At 41.2% G+C, this 17,358-nt stretch overlaps 2 protein-coding genes across 4 annotated transcripts; both read left to right on the top strand.

Annotated features, from left to right (window-relative positions):
• Positions 1-891: 891 nt before the first annotated feature.
• Positions 892-8,313, top strand: rab5aa (RAB5A, member RAS oncogene family, a). 2 transcript variants are annotated; one of them, XM_071499390.1, is made up of 6 exons: positions 892-1,075; positions 4,070-4,288; positions 4,608-4,759; positions 4,960-5,082; positions 5,317-5,410; positions 5,653-8,313. In XM_071499390.1, exons 2-6 carry the CDS (start codon positions 4,123-4,125, stop codon positions 5,766-5,768), a joined length of 651 nt encoding a protein of 216 aa, XP_071355491.1. In that variant the 5' UTR covers positions 892-1,075; positions 4,070-4,122; the 3' UTR covers positions 5,769-8,313. The 2 variants fall into 2 exon arrangements, with proteins under 2 accessions (XP_071355491.1, XP_071355490.1); XM_071499389.1 differs by having other exon boundaries at positions 893-1,075; positions 4,067-4,288.
• Positions 8,314-8,787: 474 nt separating this feature from the next.
• kat2b (K(lysine) acetyltransferase 2B) lies at positions 8,788-16,953 on the top strand. Of its 2 annotated transcripts, none has more exons than XM_071499384.1 (18): positions 8,788-9,113; positions 10,132-10,258; positions 10,379-10,524; positions 10,626-10,712; positions 10,809-10,990; positions 11,078-11,269; positions 11,480-11,583; positions 11,726-11,851; positions 12,289-12,422; positions 12,911-13,119; positions 13,203-13,329; positions 13,422-13,532; positions 13,939-14,082; positions 14,177-14,291; positions 14,414-14,444; positions 14,829-14,892; positions 14,985-15,069; positions 15,370-16,953. In XM_071499384.1, exons 1-18 carry the CDS (start codon positions 8,913-8,915, stop codon positions 15,561-15,563), a joined length of 2,379 nt encoding a protein of 792 aa, XP_071355485.1. In that variant the 5' UTR covers positions 8,788-8,912; the 3' UTR covers positions 15,564-16,953. The 2 variants fall into 2 exon arrangements, with proteins under 2 accessions (XP_071355485.1, XP_071355486.1); XM_071499385.1 differs by lacking the exon at positions 8,788-9,113 and adding an exon at positions 9,172-10,040.
• Positions 16,954-17,358: the final 405 nt, after the last annotated feature.

Below are 17,358 nucleotides of genomic sequence, written 5' to 3'. Positions count from 1 at the left end.
ATACAGTAGACTGAATTTGATCAAGCATCTAATTTGATCATATCTAAGATGATATGAACAGCAAAATTCTTGTTTCTCTTTCATTAACATAAACATCACATCACCCTTCCCTTCCCTTCCCTTCCCAACCTGGGTTATGAACACGTCAAGGTGACCCAAGATAAATCGATGATAAAAGGTATGAAAGACAAAAACATATATTTTTTTGTTAGATGAATTTGTGTTTATTTTCTGAATAGTTGTTGCTTTTTTGACGTGAAATACCAGATGCCTTGACCGCTTCAAATCTCTAAAGATTGATCAAATAAAATCTGAAAAGTCAGATCAAGCTTTGATTTCAGTGCTCACAAATTACAAACAACTACAAACCATGTCCACAGTAAAGCTATAGCCTTACTGTAGAAGTGTGAAGGGCATCAAAGACTTCATTTTAATGGATATTTGAGAACCACTGCTTTAAACAGGAGCAAAATGTGCTATATTTAGAAATTAATATTGATCTGCATATAGACATCTCCTTGGTTCCTCTCCATAGACACAGCATAAGGCATGTAGCTTATATTGTTCCTATGATATTCTTATAAATATTAAATGTGGCTGAGATATTTTTATTTATTGTATTTGTTCATCTAAACAATGCAATATGATGAAAATACAAACTGTGTAGTATTTGCAAAACATAAATGCAAATATTAGTCCAGTGGTAATGTCCAAAAGCCAAAAGCAGGCCCGTAATCTGTTAAAAATGAGTAATGGCATTATTACATAAACTACTACCATTAATACATCTCTGGTTGTGTTGGTAGCTGATTAAATACAGGTGTTGGAGGTGCTGCGGCTGAGAAACCTGTTTCTGGACAGCAGACGTGCTGTGTGACGTGGCACGGGAGGCGGAAGAGCTTGTTTGTGTTTTGGTTCTAAGGGGAAGTTGCGAGAAGAAAGAAAGGAGGAGACGTGACGGGATTGTTGAAATTTTCTTGGTTTCCCCAGCACCACTCCAACACAGTGTCCCTGGTTCCTTGTTTAAATACTACAGCGGCGGCATTTAAAGTTCAAAACATCGTCTGGCTCTCAGGTAGCGTACTTGACATGAATCGACAAGTTGTGGTTTCCAGCTGGCGGACTTGCTAACGCTAACGTTTGCTCAGTTGTCATCGGAGGCTAACGTTAGCTAGCGCTGTCGCTAGCGGACTCCAGCTAATGTCGGTGATGTTTGATAGCCAAGAGAATGCAGAAATACGGGCCTTTGTTACGTCTTAGCGAATACTACTCTTCCTCTTCTGTGTCGATGTGTTGCCAATGACAAGTGGCGAGTAATGTCCGGCAAAGCAAACAGTATGCCTGGCTCACAGTTGACTTTGTGATAGCTAACAGCTAGATGGGTGGACTCGGGTCAGTGGGTGGAATGCTAACAGGGCTATCAAGCTAACGTTAGTGTTTGTTAATTGAGGGATGGCTACTCCCCATTAAATAACGTTAACCAGCGAGCACAACATTTCAGTTTGATAACGCTGTGTAGCAGTTCATCGACTAGCTTGTTGGCCCATCACATTCCCTGTAATTTCATTTGGATGAGCCTGTCGTTTTATTTGCTGTTCATGAAGTGGTCAGGAGGCTGCTTGGAAAGCCAAGGTTGGCTAACTGCATGATAGCTAACAAGCTAAACAACAAAAACAGTTTGGAAAATGGCGTCCCCTTCTAAAAATGAAAAGAGATACAAGGCTGCAGCTAACATGAACAAGTGTGTTTACAGTCAACTGACGACAGATAATCCCAAACATTGTGTGAGCATTGCGGCCAGGCGGTGCTTAATGTTTGTTGACAGTCCCTGTCATGAGTCTTCAGCGCAGTTACTGTTTCGTCGCCGCAGTTTCTTATGTGTATTTGTTTTCTTCTTGGTCGCTTACGTTTGAAAGATTTCTTGCTAAAACTTCTCTGTTAATATACAGCATAACTACCTGTCCTAACCACCTCTGTAACGACCTCATCGTTACAGAGGCGGATAGTGTATGGGTACTTTTTGAGATTAATCCCTCCTTATTTTATTATTAATTCAGCAGATCCTTTGACATTGCGACATAAGTAAAAAGTTTACACAGATGTGAATTAGAAAGAGAGGTTGTTGGTATATTAACGAAATTTGCTTTAGTTGTCCAATTTCTAGACTTGTTCAACTAATCCTGCACTTATTATTATTTATGATATGATGCTGTGATGTGTTGATGACTAAAGCCAACATTTGACAGACTTAGACTTGTCTTTGTAGTCTTATTTTGAACATGTAGCTTTGTACACTCAATATTATAACAGTTTAACATAATGAAATAGGTACCTGAACACTGTAAAACATTTTCATGAAAAAGCCTTAAAAATGTGCCAGTAGCTGATGGCCTTATGTGAACCTCACAATATAATATAATGCATTACAACATAATCATGAACTGTGGCCTCAAAGTTCATCATGAGCACCACTCAGATAACAATGTCAGAAGAATGTGACTAACATGCCTTATGATGGTAGCTTTTTTTTTTCTTTTTTTTTTTTTGCAGAGCCATTATACGTAATTGCATTGGAGAGCATATATGAGCATGACAAGTTATCTGTATTTTTGTCAGTAGACATTATATATCTGTTCCCTGGATAAGAGAATGTGGGTTGCACATTGAAAGTCATTGTCATGTTAGTGGTCCGGAATAAGATTCCACAAAAACATGCATAGTCGGGACAAAGCATCCTGCAAAATCAGACACAGACTGTGATTATCTCCTGACAACAACCATTTGTTGTATACAAATTAGTCAGCAGTTCATTCCTAAATAAGTTAGCAAGCAATGCGTGGTATGTATCCATGCGGACGTTCTTCCAGCTGTAAGAGGCTCGAGTGATGTGGGTGGGTGAAACGCTTGTGAAAACTCCTGAAACGTTTGTGGTTCTTGACAAGGCTTCCTTTGCTTGCTGTTATTGTATGTGGTTGTGGTGGGCTTTATTTGCCTCTTTGATAATGTCATTAATAAAGGCATTGCTGGCAAGACATGCCTCCTTGTGTGAATATGGAAGTGTGGGCTCTGCAAAACTTAAAAAGAATGCTAAACAGGTGTGGATGTGACATGCATTACTTTAAATGTGCTTGCTCTGTTTTGAAAGTACGTCATTGACCCTGTCTGTCACTGTCAGCCTGACAAGACTATTAAAATTTTGTAACAGAGAATGGGAAGCACATCTAACTATAGCAAAGGTGCTGGCTAATGTTTATTATCTTCTTATTTTGTTGCATGATTTCATTCTAAGTAGGTGATTAATACTTGCTCTCCATACATGTCAAATTACATGTGTACACAATTTAACTATTCTATTGTTTAGTCTTGTTTAATCTGAGTCAGAAGGGCTAATGTTTGCCCGCTGGCCTCCCAATATTCTTCAGAATTCTAGGAATGCACCTATATTAATTGTTTAAGATCAGACTGTTAAAAAGGTCGCGGTCTAGGTCTGTTCTTTGCACTATAAGGGTAATGTAGTGTGTTTGTTTTCACCAAATTAGACTAGTCTTGTTACTTTTTTCCCCAGTGTGAAAGGTTGCTTTTTATGATTTTATTTACATGGCCTTTAGGACAATCATGTGCTTTATCTCTAATTCCCTTTAATTATTATCTATTACTTAAAACTACCAAAATTATTACTGTCAGTCAGTTTAATTTTTCCACTTTTTGCACTAAGTTGTGTCACACAAGTGTGTCATTGGAAACCAAATATTTTGTTCTATTTTGAGCCCTGTAGAGTCCCTCATCATATCAAAAAAAGAAAAAACAAACAGTTTATGTCAGTAACTGTTGATAGCTCTAAAACAAAGTATAGACACTTGCCCTTAGTATTTTTGGTATCACACTTAAATTTTGTCAGTGTTTGGTGAAATTTTAGTGTAACATAAAATTCTGGGGCATATTTAACCCACCTTAACCAGATATGTTTTATTATATTCATTATGTGCTGTGATGCTCTTTGATGTTTAATATATTCTTATTACTTTGTGAGTGTCACTAAACCTATTTCTTCTTTTGGTTCTTGCAGCAGAAGTCCTGATAGTGAGGTTTGGCACACAGGACACCGGGGGATCTGACTAGGTCATGGCCAATCGGGGAGGAGCTACGAGACCCAATGGACCCAATGCAGGGAACAAGATCTGTCAATTTAAGCTGGTGCTGTTGGGGGAGTCGGCTGTTGGAAAGTCCAGCTTAGTGCTTCGGTTCGTCAAGGGCCAGTTCCACGAATTTCAGGAGAGCACAATTGGAGGTGAGTTTCATATCAAAAGGTCAGGCTGTTTCAGTTTGTTATCAAACAGATAAAATGAAATTTAAAATACAGAAAGAAATTAACCATTTGTATTTTTGTTGTCAGGAGCATTACCACAGTCATGGACTGTAACTCAGTTTTACATATTTAATTATACAATGTGAGCCACAGTTTGTCTCACTTAATGGGAATTGATAATGCTTTGTTTTGATATATTTATGACCATTTTTATTTACATGGCGTTGTAAAGAGTATTGTTTTGGTGTAGATATTGATTATGTAATGCTGACTCACCTCTCACCTTATCCTATACTTTCAGCGGCCTTTCTCACCCAGACAGTGTGTCTAGATGACACAACAGTGAAGTTTGAAATCTGGGACACTGCAGGTCAGGAGCGTTATCACAGTTTGGCACCTATGTATTACAGAGGAGCACAGGCTGCTATTGTGGTCTACGACATCACAAACGAGGCACGTTCATCCACCTCTCAGTTCTTTCCGCAATTTTCTCAACATTGTTTTCACTTGAAGTTGTATTGATGATACTTGCCTTGTATTCAGCCTGCACGATGCAGCCACAGCACTTGAACAACAGGTTAAAGTACTACTATTGGTACAGTTACTAATAGCATGGAGGTATTGACAAATGGCAGAATTTCTTCCATTTGCAGGAGTCCTTTGCACGGGCAAAGAACTGGGTGAAGGAGCTGCAGAGACAAGCTAGCCCTAATATAGTCATCGCTCTGTCAGGCAACAAAGCTGACCTAGCCAACAAGAGAGCCGTCGACTTCCAGGTCAGACCAAACAAACTGTGCCTTGACAATCAGTCTTATTTTGTGCATTTCCTGGGAACATTTTGGTTTTGTTTAATGTGAATACATACTGAATATACAAGTAATTAGATCCATTAGTATCTACAGCCAAGACTTTTATTCTTAATATCAGCTCTAGTTGTCTCTTTCCTGTGCCTGAATGCATGCATGTGTGAGATCATATTGAAAATCATGATGTTTATGTTATGTTAACAGGATGCCCAGTCCTATGCAGATGACAACAGCTTACTTTTCATGGAGACGTCAGCTAAGACATCTATGAATGTGAATGAGATATTTATGGCTATTGGTGGGTAACTCTTGATACTTTATTAATAGGTTTTGCCAGTGCATTTGTAGAGTGGTAATTGGAACCAAATTGATTTGACCTAGTGGTGTTCCTATAAAGTATTTATTCTGATTAAAAAGATGGTTGAGTATCTGGCATATATAATGAAAGTTTTTTTTAATTTGTTGCTTCTGCTCCATACAAATGAAAAGTTGCAGTTTCTTTTATTGTTGTTTAGTTTTTGGTGTGTTTTTGTGTTTCAGCAAAGAGATTGCCGAAAAGTGAGCCTCAGGCTGCAGGAGCCAACAGTGGCCGGAACCGGGGTGTGGACCTGACAGAAGCTGCCCAGCCAGCCAAGGCTCCATGCTGCAGTAACTAAAGTGAAGAACGCTCCCCCTCCAACCAACCTGTATAGCAGTAACTAATGCGGTTGATGCCCTGAATGCCACTGCAGTTACTAATGCAATGTGTTGTACTCTTGTCTCCAATTCTCTGATCGGCAAAACAAGAAACGATGCCCTGTGCCCACCTTTTATTTTGCAGTAGCGAAGTCAATGCCATTACACTGATCTCTCATCGTGGCTCTGCTTCTTTTCCTACATCGTGGTTCTGCTGCTGCCTGGTGAAGCCTCCTAACCATTCTCTCTTACGCTCTGCCATCAACATCTATCAGTTATCACTGAAAGATTAATGACAGCAGATATTAGAGAATATTAGTGCACCCTGCCTTCCATCATCTTCCTTCTAATGTGTAGATATGAGTTTCATTTACAGGAAGTGATAACTTCCCTTTTCTGGGATAGCTTAAGACTTAACTACAGCAATTCTAAAACCAGTCTTCTGTTTTTGTTCATTTTTTGATAATTCTGTTAATAATTTTTTCTATAGTTTTGTCAAAAAATTATGAATGCACATACCTGTATACTGATATGGCCTAAAATAGAAAAACAAAAAACTGTGTTTTACCTTTTTTCTGCAGTAGCACAGAAAAAGTCTGTTAGAAAGAGTGGAGTGTATTGTTATGAGTCTGAGAAAAAGGAAAGGCAGAGGGTGAAGACAGACAGAGAGGAACCCAAAACTTCATGCTTCTCTTATGTACCTGGGACCCTTTTTTTTGTCTGATTCCCTCTGTCTGTCCACTGCTATCTGTGTCCTTTCCCCTCAAAACCCAAAGTAGCACTAGTGTACATTCCCCTATAACACCCTAAGGCTCCATTCTGGAGCTATGCCTGCTTCTAGCTGTCCCTAGTGGCATTGTGCAATGTTTCACAGTATTTACTCTGTGATTTTGAGCATCTGCAAGGACCATTGCAGCACATTGATACCCCCCTGTTACACCCAGCATTCTCCACAACAAGGTGCAGGGGTCTCTGAGGGACACATCAGTGTCCCCACCTTGTGATGCAGTGTCCTTTCATAAGTTTTGTGTAGACCACCATTTTGTGGTTTTATTGGGGTCTATTGGGTTTCTGCCTTTGGATGATTTAGTTGATGCAGATTTTCCATTGTGTTAATGTCGCTGGACCGCTGCTGGGTTTGCACATGGTAAAAAGTGAAGGTGATGGTAGTGAGTGGGGAGTTGCAATATGTAAGGTTGCTTCATAATCACCTTCGAATCATAATTATTTGCCGTCTTCTCTTGATTAGGAAGTGCTTTAGACACAGTCACGTGTCAGTGTGTACAAACTGGGCCTGGGCTGTTATGGCTGGTGACAGATTTCATCCATAGACTCACTCACATGTGCCCGTTAATGTGTGTATGTTTGAACACACATTTGCACATAAACACACACATGACATTGACTTCTTTCCTCTGAACCCTGTCAGACCTAAACAGCATTGTACATAAGCACACACACATAGTCTGTTACACCACTCCGTCACCTATGTTGACCACATATTTGTGTTTTTTGTCCAATCCCAGCCCCCCCCCCCCCCATCCCCCCGCCCCACGCACGCACACACACACACACACACACACACACACACACACAATACATTGTTATATACAGACACATGCAAAGGCATGCACGCACTCACACACATTCATACAGTAGCTACATGTGGTTAATAACTTTTTTTTACAGGTCTGTCTTACTCATGCCTTGCACTAATGATGCTCATGAATATATCTTGTCATAATTACAGCCAGTGTGATATAAATATATATAAATATATATATAAAAATATAAATATATAAATAATATACTGTAAATAGGGTGTTGCAGTGTAGTCTACTTTTTTCGATTTACCAGTGACAGGACTAATGCTTGCTAGGGAGCTGTCTAGATAATCATAAAAAAAAACTGTACAGTTAGCAGAAAAAAACAGCTACAATCTGGGTCTGGAGTTTTGTTGCTGTTCCTTTTTTCACACAAATGGTTAAATTATAATCAGTGGTGGTCTTTATAAATGTATGTAGTGTTATTAACAAAAAGAAGAAATTGCATTTATTTAGTCGTCTGTCTTGTACCTTTTTCTCAAAAGAAAAAAAAAATAATATCCAAATATTTTGGTTTCTATTTTTTAACATTATCTCTTTATTGGAATTCACTAATTCTTTTTTTGTAGTGGTATCAGACTACGATGCATTTTCCAGTTCTCCTCCCTGTAAGTAGACCTGAACCTCCAGAGACACTGGTTGTAAAAGTTCCAGAGGAGTCAGACACAATACAGAATAGTCTGATTAACCAACTGTCTGCCCCTCCATAACATCTCAGTAACATTGTGACAATATTGTAGCAACAGTGTAACAACTATCAGCTGGCACGATGGTGATTCATGAATAAATGAATTAACACATAATAGGGATGTAAATTGTATGTTTTTTGCCATGAACACTTAATTGCAGCCGAAAACATTTAAAAAATGCAAGCATTTTACAGTACTGTTATGTAATGACCAAATAAATACTGAAATAAATTGATCATTTATTATTGTACTCAGGCTGTGTGTATGTGTGTGCGCATGGAGACATCTTCTGAAGGACTTTCCACGGACAGTAATTTAAAAAAAAAAAAACAAAACATTTTTTACTGTTATTGTGTCACGTCTTGGGTTATTTCTGACTAATTATCTGTATTAGTCAAAAAACCTGATAGTAATATTTGTCTACATTTGATGAGATGCCTTGTGTGCTTTTCTTCAACATTACTATACTAATATAAAATATTGTTAATGTATGTAGTTATAGTTATTAATCCCAGTAATCCCTCTGTGTCGCATGAAATGAACATGAACCACCGGTCACTGTGTGCTCAGATACGGCTCCGCAAACCACATTTTCCATTACATTTGACCTTGAAATTTTGCTATAAATGGTTGCATTTTGTGACCTCTCCTCTCTGAATTGTAGTGGAATTGGCCTATCCCATCTGAGTCCCCTAGCGGAGGAAAATGGGCCTACAGTAAGAAATTGAAAATAAGGATGAGCGCCATGTCTGATCCTCCGCTTGTGGAATAGAGCGGACGGCAGAGCGAATATTTCCCGGGCCGGGGGTCCCGTCGGGGTTCGGTGCGAATTATGGCCGACAGCGCTGGGATTCAGCAAGGTTCGCCGGCCATTGGAGCTGCGGGCTTGGTTCCGGCCGCTCCTGGAGCCGGGGGGACGGAGGGCTCTGGCGCCGCTGGAGGATCCGCACGTATCGCCGTGAAGAAGGCGCAACTCCGCTCCTCACCTCGGCCGAAGAAACTGGAAAAACTCGGAGTGTATTCATCCTGCAAAGTATGCTACGTTTGCAGATAGACCACTTTTTAAGTACCGCGGTTGGAGGGCTCATTTTTAATAAAGCCTGTGCGTGGTTGCAATAGTTTACAAAATGCAAGCGCAGCAAAGGAAGCCATTGCCGCACTTCGTTTTTTTTTTTTTTTTTTTTTTTTTTCAGTTTGCATGCACGAACCAGTTCTTGAAAAAGCGATATTAAAATGTGCTCGGTTAAAGCGTTATTTTCTTTACAATGGGACTTTTGCGCAGGGGGCTTCCAGTCGCAAGCCGTCCGCGGTTTTTGCAATGTTACTATGTTTCTGTCAAGGTGGGGGGTTGGTGAACGTAAACATTGGCTTGGCGCTGGAGCTTGGGAGTAGCTGTGTTGTGAGCACAGGGGCTGCATCCCCCAGAGTGAGCGCCTCGGCGCGGTCCGATGCCCTCCGCAGGACACCGCACAGCGTTCCCGCGCTGTCTGTCAGCGCACGGTGGGAAACATTTTGTTGGGTTTTTGCGGTGCACGATCCGCAGAGAGAGACAGGGTCTTTGTTTTGACAGGGTGACAGCTGCTGGGAGGGGGGGCGGAGTTTGTTGTTGTTTCAGAGCGCATGCTCAGTGCAGCACCTCCAGCTGATGGTGACAGGCGTCCTCACCCCGCCTCCTGATTCTGAACGAAGTCAGTCATAACAGATCTCCTGATAACCTGAGCGGCGAGGCCAGTTTTTGAAGTGTTTGTATGGTGCCGTGGCTCACTTATAATAAAACACTACTGGAGCGTTTAGTGCCAGCGCTGCACTGTTTACTTTTTAGGCACTGATGTGATCAATTAGAAAGAACAAAGCATCACGACCAACTTTACAAACAGCAAGTATTTGCACTTTCAGAAAACATTGTCTTACCTTAAGGGTCAGTGTAACCTGTATCAGTTTAGGGCTGCTCACTATGACAGTTAAGTATGAATCTATGTTGATTTAACATAAGGTGGATTTGTGCTTGTGTTTGGTCTTGCTTGTACTCATTTAATCTGTGTTTTTCCTAGGCTGAGGGAGCCTGTAAGTGTAATGGCTGGAAAAGCCAGAACCCCCCTCCCACACCCCCACGTACTGACCAGCAGCCCAACACAGTCAACCTGCAGGAGCCCTGTCGGAGCTGCTCCCACACTTTAGGTATGTCTGCATGTCTTGGAAAGAGGAAAAAGAAATAATAGAAACATGTTTAGGGTTAAAGGTATTTGAAGTGCTGCTGATGGATAAATAAAGTCTTGTGTTACATACTGTATCTCCCAGGTGATCATGTGACCCATCTAGAAAATGTTTCGGAAGAGGAAATGAACAGACTTCTAGGTATTGTCCTGGATGTGGAGTATCTCTACACTTGTGTTCACAAAGAGGAGGATGCTGACACTAAGCAGGTCTACTTTTCCCTCTTCAAAGTAAGCCTCTTCCTTTTAAAATCAAAACATACAGACACACGATTTTCCAACCTGCATTGTGTACAAGTAAACATACAAACTTCATTCTGTTTCTCTTTCAGCTGCTGAGGAAATCAATTCTACAGATGGGTAAGCCGATGTTAGAAGCACAGGAGAGTCCTCCGTTTGAAAAACCCAGCATTGAGCAGGTGATTACATGTCTACATGTCTTCAACACAAACATTGTTTTAGTGTGTCCTTGCTTTTGTTTGTCTATTCCGTCTTCCTCTGTGTTTCCCAAAAAGGGGGTGAACAATTTTGTCCAGTACAAATTCAGCCACCTTCCATCTAAAGAACGTCAAACAATCATGGAGCTCGCTAAGATGTTTCTCAACCAGATCAACTACTGGCAGCTGGAGACGCCCTCCCAGAGGCGCCAGAGGGTGCCCAATGACGACGCCGCTGGATACAAAGCCAACTACACCAGGTAGCAGCGCGGGCACATATCCTGTCAACATGCATTACAGCTGTTTCCATTCACAGTCATTGTCATGTTGTCGTGTTCTCACTACAGATGGCTGTGCTACTGCAATGTGCCCCAGTTCTGTGACAGTCTACCCCGGTACGAGACCACGCAGATCTTTGGCCGGACGCTGTTGCGTTCGGTGTTCACTGTGATGAGGAAACAACTGCTGGAGCAGGCCAGACAGGAAAAGGACAAGCTGCCACCTGAGAAACGCACACTCATTCTCACACACTTTCCCAAGTAAGAAAAACAAACATACAGAAACTCTGAGTTTGTGCACAGAGGAATATATACCGCAGACTAACACATAATTAACCACAGTCACTCGCTCATGCACTGAACGTGCACGCACATTCTCAATATCAAACCACACAGTAATCACATACCCGTACTTGACAACCTTTTTTTTAACATAGTAGAGTTGTGGCTGTTGTGTTTTCTTTGGCTCAGGTTCTTGTCTATGCTGGAGGAGGAGGTGTACAGCCACAGCTCTCCGATCTGGAGCCAAGACTTCTTGGCAGGAGCGTCAGGAGGGCAGATTCCCATTCACACAGGTAACACACACCCTCACAGGCTTAGCAGAAACACACACCCATACAGACGCACCATTCAAGCTGACTCCTGATGTTTCAACCCTTTTTAGACAATGGAATAACATGTTCTCATACTATGCTTGTCCTCCCTGTCGCCCCACAGTTATCAGTGCGCCCCCTGTGGCCAGGCCGTTGTACTACAGCACCAGTCCCGTGTCAGTGGATCCATCCACCTGTGGCAGTGTCAGTCCAGCCAGGAAAACGTCGTCTGTGTTGGAGCCAAACCCAGGTGCTACAGTCAATCCTGCAATTACTCCTGAGGTTATAATGAAGCCACACTATTACGTAACATCTGACTCACATCTGAATGGAAACAGTGGGCACCAGGGTGAAGTTAGCCTCGTGTTACACGCACATTCAAACCACATTTATGTGTTTTCGTGGCACTGGCACGCAAGCTCAGTAGCTAACAAATATTCATCGTTTCCACCTGACTTCTGTTGGCCTTAAAGCTGTAGCATGTAACACAAGTGAAATACAGCCCAGAGCCGCTCCTAACATACTGAAAGCAAGTCATCATGCATCATTGCCATCATGCATCAATATTGAGGCGCTCTTAAATGTAAACTTCTTGTTTGGATTTTGTTACGCTACGCTACTCCACTGGTAAGAAGACGTGAGATGATGATGATGAGTAGCTTCCTCTCTGTCCATGCATTGTCGTAGTTGGAGAGAAGCGTAAACCCTCCGAGCCCCTTCCCCATGAGGAGAACAAGAGACCCAGGGTGGTGGGTGACATCCCCATGGATCTCATCAATGAAGTCATGGCAACCATCACTGACCCTGCTGCCATTCCTGAGGTAAAGGCAGAAAACATCAAAGAAACAATATAAACTGTGTCCCTCCGACTTACAGGTGGGGTTTTCTGATAAATATCACATTATATTTAGTTTCAAAATTTGCTGACCTTATGCTTCTTTTAAAAATTGAATTAGCATGCCTGTATTTTATTTGTGATGTTCTTTCTCCCACATTTTTAGCATACAGAGGAAACATTGTTCTTCATCTGGCAAAAAAAAAAAAATACAATTTATTAAATGATGGAATAAAGAAAGAGTCATTTTTGAATAACAATAGTTGAAATCTACTCTCAGGCTGTCTGCTAGCTAACCAGAACACTAAATTTGACAATCTGATCTGTTGATATATGACTATATTAAAATGAATAATCTGTTCACACAGACAGTGAAAATAATGGAGATCAACGCTATAAAGCGTTTTTTAATAAGGACGCTGATGATAGGAGTAAAGGTGATAATGATCATTTCATATCCTCCGTCCTGTGCAGACCAGTCTGCTGTCAGCCCACTCTGCCCGTGACGAAGCTGCCCGACTAGAGGAGCGCAGGGGGGTGATTGAATTCCACGTCATTGGCAACTCCTTAAACCAGAAGCCCAATAAGAGGATCTTGATGTGGCTCGTCGGCCTCCAGAATGTGTTCTCCCACCAGCTGCCCCGTATGCCCAAGGAGTACATCACACGGCTGGTCTTTGACCCGTGGGTGTGACCATACTTTATCATCACTTATCACATTCAGCGATGTAGTGGAGGCGACTAAAGTTCATCTTTTTCACTGACAGGAAGCACAAGACGCTGTCACTGATCAAGGACGGCCGTGTGATCGGAGGGATCTGCTTCCGGATGTTTCCCTCGCAGGGCTTCACAGAAATCGTCTTCTGCGCTGTCACCTCCAACGAACAGGTCAAGGTGAGAGCGCCCCCTGCTTCTCAGCTCGGTGCAGTTCTTTCTGTTGATTTGATCAGTTTTGACCTTTGACTTGTTTGGCTGTGTGGCTGCAGGGTTATGGGACCCATTTGATGAACCACCTGAAGGAATATCACATTAAGCATGAAATCCTCAACTTCCTCACATATGCTGATGAGTACGCCATCGGCTACTTCAAGAAACAGGTAACATGTTATGCCCATTAATGTGAATGGTTCATGCTTGTTACATTATAGCTGCTTTGGTCACAAGATGCAAATACTCTTCCTCCCCCGTCTCTCCAGAGCTTCCTTTACACGGCAGACAAGTGGAAAAAGCCTACCATTTACATAATGATGATTTCACTTGCTTCCAATGTAAATCAGCTTGTTTGAATAATGAGATTGACCTTTCTTTGATGCTTGGCAGCATTTGCACTGGTCTTTTGTCTTTTACTTTTCATTTTCAACACAGTTTTGAAAATCTCACAATTAAAACAGATTAAAAAAAAAACAAGATGAGTGTGTTTTTTAAGTGAGCAAATTTTAAGAGTGGTTTCACGGCCGTGTATATACTGCTGCCGGTAAACGGATATCTCCTCCTTCCTCCTAGGGTTTCTCAAAGGACATTAAAGTTCCCAAGGCCAAGTATGTCGGCTACATCAAGGACTACGAGGGAGCCACACTCATGGGCTGTGAACTCAACCCCAGCATCCCCTACACAGAGTTCTCTGTTATCATCAAGAAGCAGAAGGAGGTGTGTGGGTGTTTGAATTTTAAATTAAAACTTCCCTCTGTCTCTGTCCCTGCACTCACTATTTTCTTAATCCAATCTCATCTGTCTCTGTCAGATCATTAAGAAGCTGATAGAGAGGAAGCAGGCTCAGATCAGAAAAGTCTATCCAGGACTTTCCTGTTTTAAGGAAGGAGTTCGGCAGATTCCCATAGAAAGCATTCCTGGCATACGTACGTTACTTATACTAAACAGCATGTCTCTATCCTATAGTATCTCACATCTATATATTTAGCATTTTTCCACAGTTTTAGGATTAGATATGAGACTAATCTTGGTTTTGTTCTGTTAACAGGTGAAACCGGCTGGAAACCTGTAGGCAAAGGGTAAGTGCGACCCTACTGTAAAAGATCTGAACGTAGCAGAGTGCCTTTGCGTTGCTGCGCCAAATGACTTGGCTAATGTTTTCTCTGTGTTGGCAAGAAGCAGGATTTCTAAATTGAGGCCTGAAGACCAGTTGGCAGAAACATAATTAGATCTCTTAGGTCAGCAATGATACAAGCAGCAATGATAGAGGAGCAGACTCCTACACAGTCTGCATTTTTTTCATGGAGTTAAGACACAACAATTTGCATCAAAAGGATGGGAAAACAGCTCATATTAATGTCCCAAATATGACACATCAAGTCAACAAATATCAGTCCTGTTATCTTTACGATTGTGAAGATATGTTTAATGTGTTTTTGTATTCTGTATTTATTCTACTCCAGGAAAGAACTGAAGGACCCTGATCAACTATACGGCACTCTGAAGACCATCCTCCAACATGTGAAGGTGAGGGACAGACAGACACACACACACACACACAGAGTGCCTTTAACACACATACACACCTTTTTCTAACAAGACTGGTCTTCATGTCATAGAGTCACCAGAACGCCTGGCCTTTCATGGAGCCTGTGAAGAAAACAGAGGCACCTGGGTACTACCAAGTGATTCGCTTCCCAATGGGTATGTATTCATGATGAAAGAGAGACTGACAATGGGAAGAAGGGAAGTAACAGATGACAGATGAAATTGCTGCAGTCCATGTGATCCATGCTCTGTATTTAGCCCAATCCAGTCAAAAGATACTTCTACCTGTATTGGCGGCTTTCACTGTTAAAAACTGTTCAAGTGGTATCAAAACAAGACTGACGTGTCTTTTGTGGATAAAGAAAAGAGGAACTTACTGAACCAGTGAGAGTGTATCATAATTTAAAAAAAAATTGAGTTACAGGAATCACAATTTCACTGTTTTTCTCCAAACAGACCTCAAGACAATGAGTGAACGTCTGAAGAGCAGGTACTACACGACGCGCAAGCTGTTCATGGCCGACATGCAGCGCATCTTCACCAACTGTCGCGAATACAACCCTCCAGAGAGTGAGTACTACAAGTGTGCCAACTTACTGGAGAAATTCTTCTACACCAAGATCAAAGAAGCAGGCCTCATCGAGAAGTAGAGGAGAGGAAGAAGAACTTTCTCCTTACCGTAACAAAGGATGAAACAGCCCTTGGACTATAAAGTGGTTAAGGCTGGGTTGTAAGTAATGCAAGTGACAGCTATGTGTGTGGACAGGCCAAGAGTAGGACTACTGATTCTGGAGCGCTTAGGTTTCAGAAACATATCTTAATGTAAAAGGTGCACACGGGTCTCAGATCAGCACTCTTTTAAAGTTTGATGTATGCAGGCGCAGGTCCTGAATCAGTAGCTTAAGACTGATATTTACACTGAAAGATAGGCCACAAGGGAAGGCCTCATTGACAACCTGTGAGACTGTTGCTGATGTGAAACAAAAGAAGCATTGCGTCTTCATATTTCATCACATATCCCAGGGTCCCATGGAAAGAAAGGACAGTGGAAGGTGTAAAAGTAATACATATTAAAACAGAGCAGAAAGCTTCTGTTCTTGTTTGTGCCACACGCTGAAGGGAAACACGGAATGACAGCTGATCGGAGATTCACCACACACCTTACTTTGTCTCTCTCCATCTCCTCTCTCCTTTCCTTTCATACTTTCATCCCCTGCCTTGTCGAATGCCTGCCTCCTCCTCCTCCTCCCCTTCCTCCTCCTCTCAGTTGACTCAGGTAGAGATGTCGTGAGCAGCAGTGACATAAACTGTGTGTGAAGTCATTACACAAGTGTTACCTTTGAGGACCGTGACTGAGAGATCAGATTTTCCCGTCTAGTATAATCTTGTTCCTGTGAGCGTGCGCACCATTGATGAGGTCAAAGTTTGTCTGTGATGAGTTCATCCTGCCAAAAGAGGAATACATACTTTAAATTTGTACAGATTTGCATTATTTTAAAGCACTTATACCCACTGTATATTTTAAATGTGTATATAACATATATTTTCTGTTTCAGAACTAAAAGAAAATCTTTTTTTTTTTTTTTTGTATAAGCCACCTAGGGCTGTTTGACTATCAAAATGCACTTTTATTTTTCCAAGTATTAGTAAACATAAATAAGAGCATCTTCTTTTCTTCAGAATTTGTTTGACATATAAATTACCGCTGTTGACTAAGGACTAATTTAATTATCTAGAGTTTATTCTTATTTATGTGCTGTAATTTAAAAGAATTATGCTTAAGACAAGGTTAATTTATTCTTTATTATTTTTGTCCTGCAGATGGAGATTGATAACTTTATACTTTGGAGATAAATGAAGATTGTGCAATACTATGTAGTTTTGCTGTTTTGTAAAAAGGTGTTTGTACTTTTCAAACTTTAGGAAAAAATACATTTTGTAATATGTCTGGAAAAATTATTTCATGCTCTTTGTACAACTGGTTTTAATGACATAGTATTAGCCTATTTTATAGACTGAATAAAACAAAAGTGAGGCTAACGTAGTGTCTGTAGTTTTTCAACTCAAGGACATCAATTTTCCCAGCCTTCACCCGACTCCGATTTCAATTTGCAAAGAGGACAAGAGACACCTCTCTGTGCCTTTTTTTTTAGGAGCTACTCAGGTCCAAGAATTATAATCAAGGTAAATTATTGCAATTTCTTTTTCATATTGGAAAAAAGATTTTTAATTAACATTTCAAGAATGACATGGCAAATGTACTGCACTTATATAGCACTCTTCTAGTCTTAGAGACATTCAGCGATTCACACAAACTCACACTTCACACCTACTGTACACACTGATGGAACAGCAATTGGGGTAATTTGGGGTTCAGTGTCTTGTCCAGGGACACTTTCACAATCGGACTAGAGGAGCTGGGGTTTGAACCACTGACCTTCCAAT

The sequence above is a fragment of the Trachinotus anak genome, unplaced genomic scaffold (assembly GCF_046630095.1).
Source record: "Trachinotus anak isolate AG129_WGS33_773 ecotype Australia unplaced genomic scaffold, CSIRO_AGI_Tana_v1 ptg000016l, whole genome shotgun sequence".
Lineage (NCBI taxonomy): Eukaryota > Metazoa > Chordata > Actinopteri > Carangiformes > Carangidae > Trachinotus > Trachinotus anak.
The sequence above is the reverse complement of the archived record's forward strand: the minus strand, read 5'-3'. Positions and strand labels throughout refer to the sequence as shown.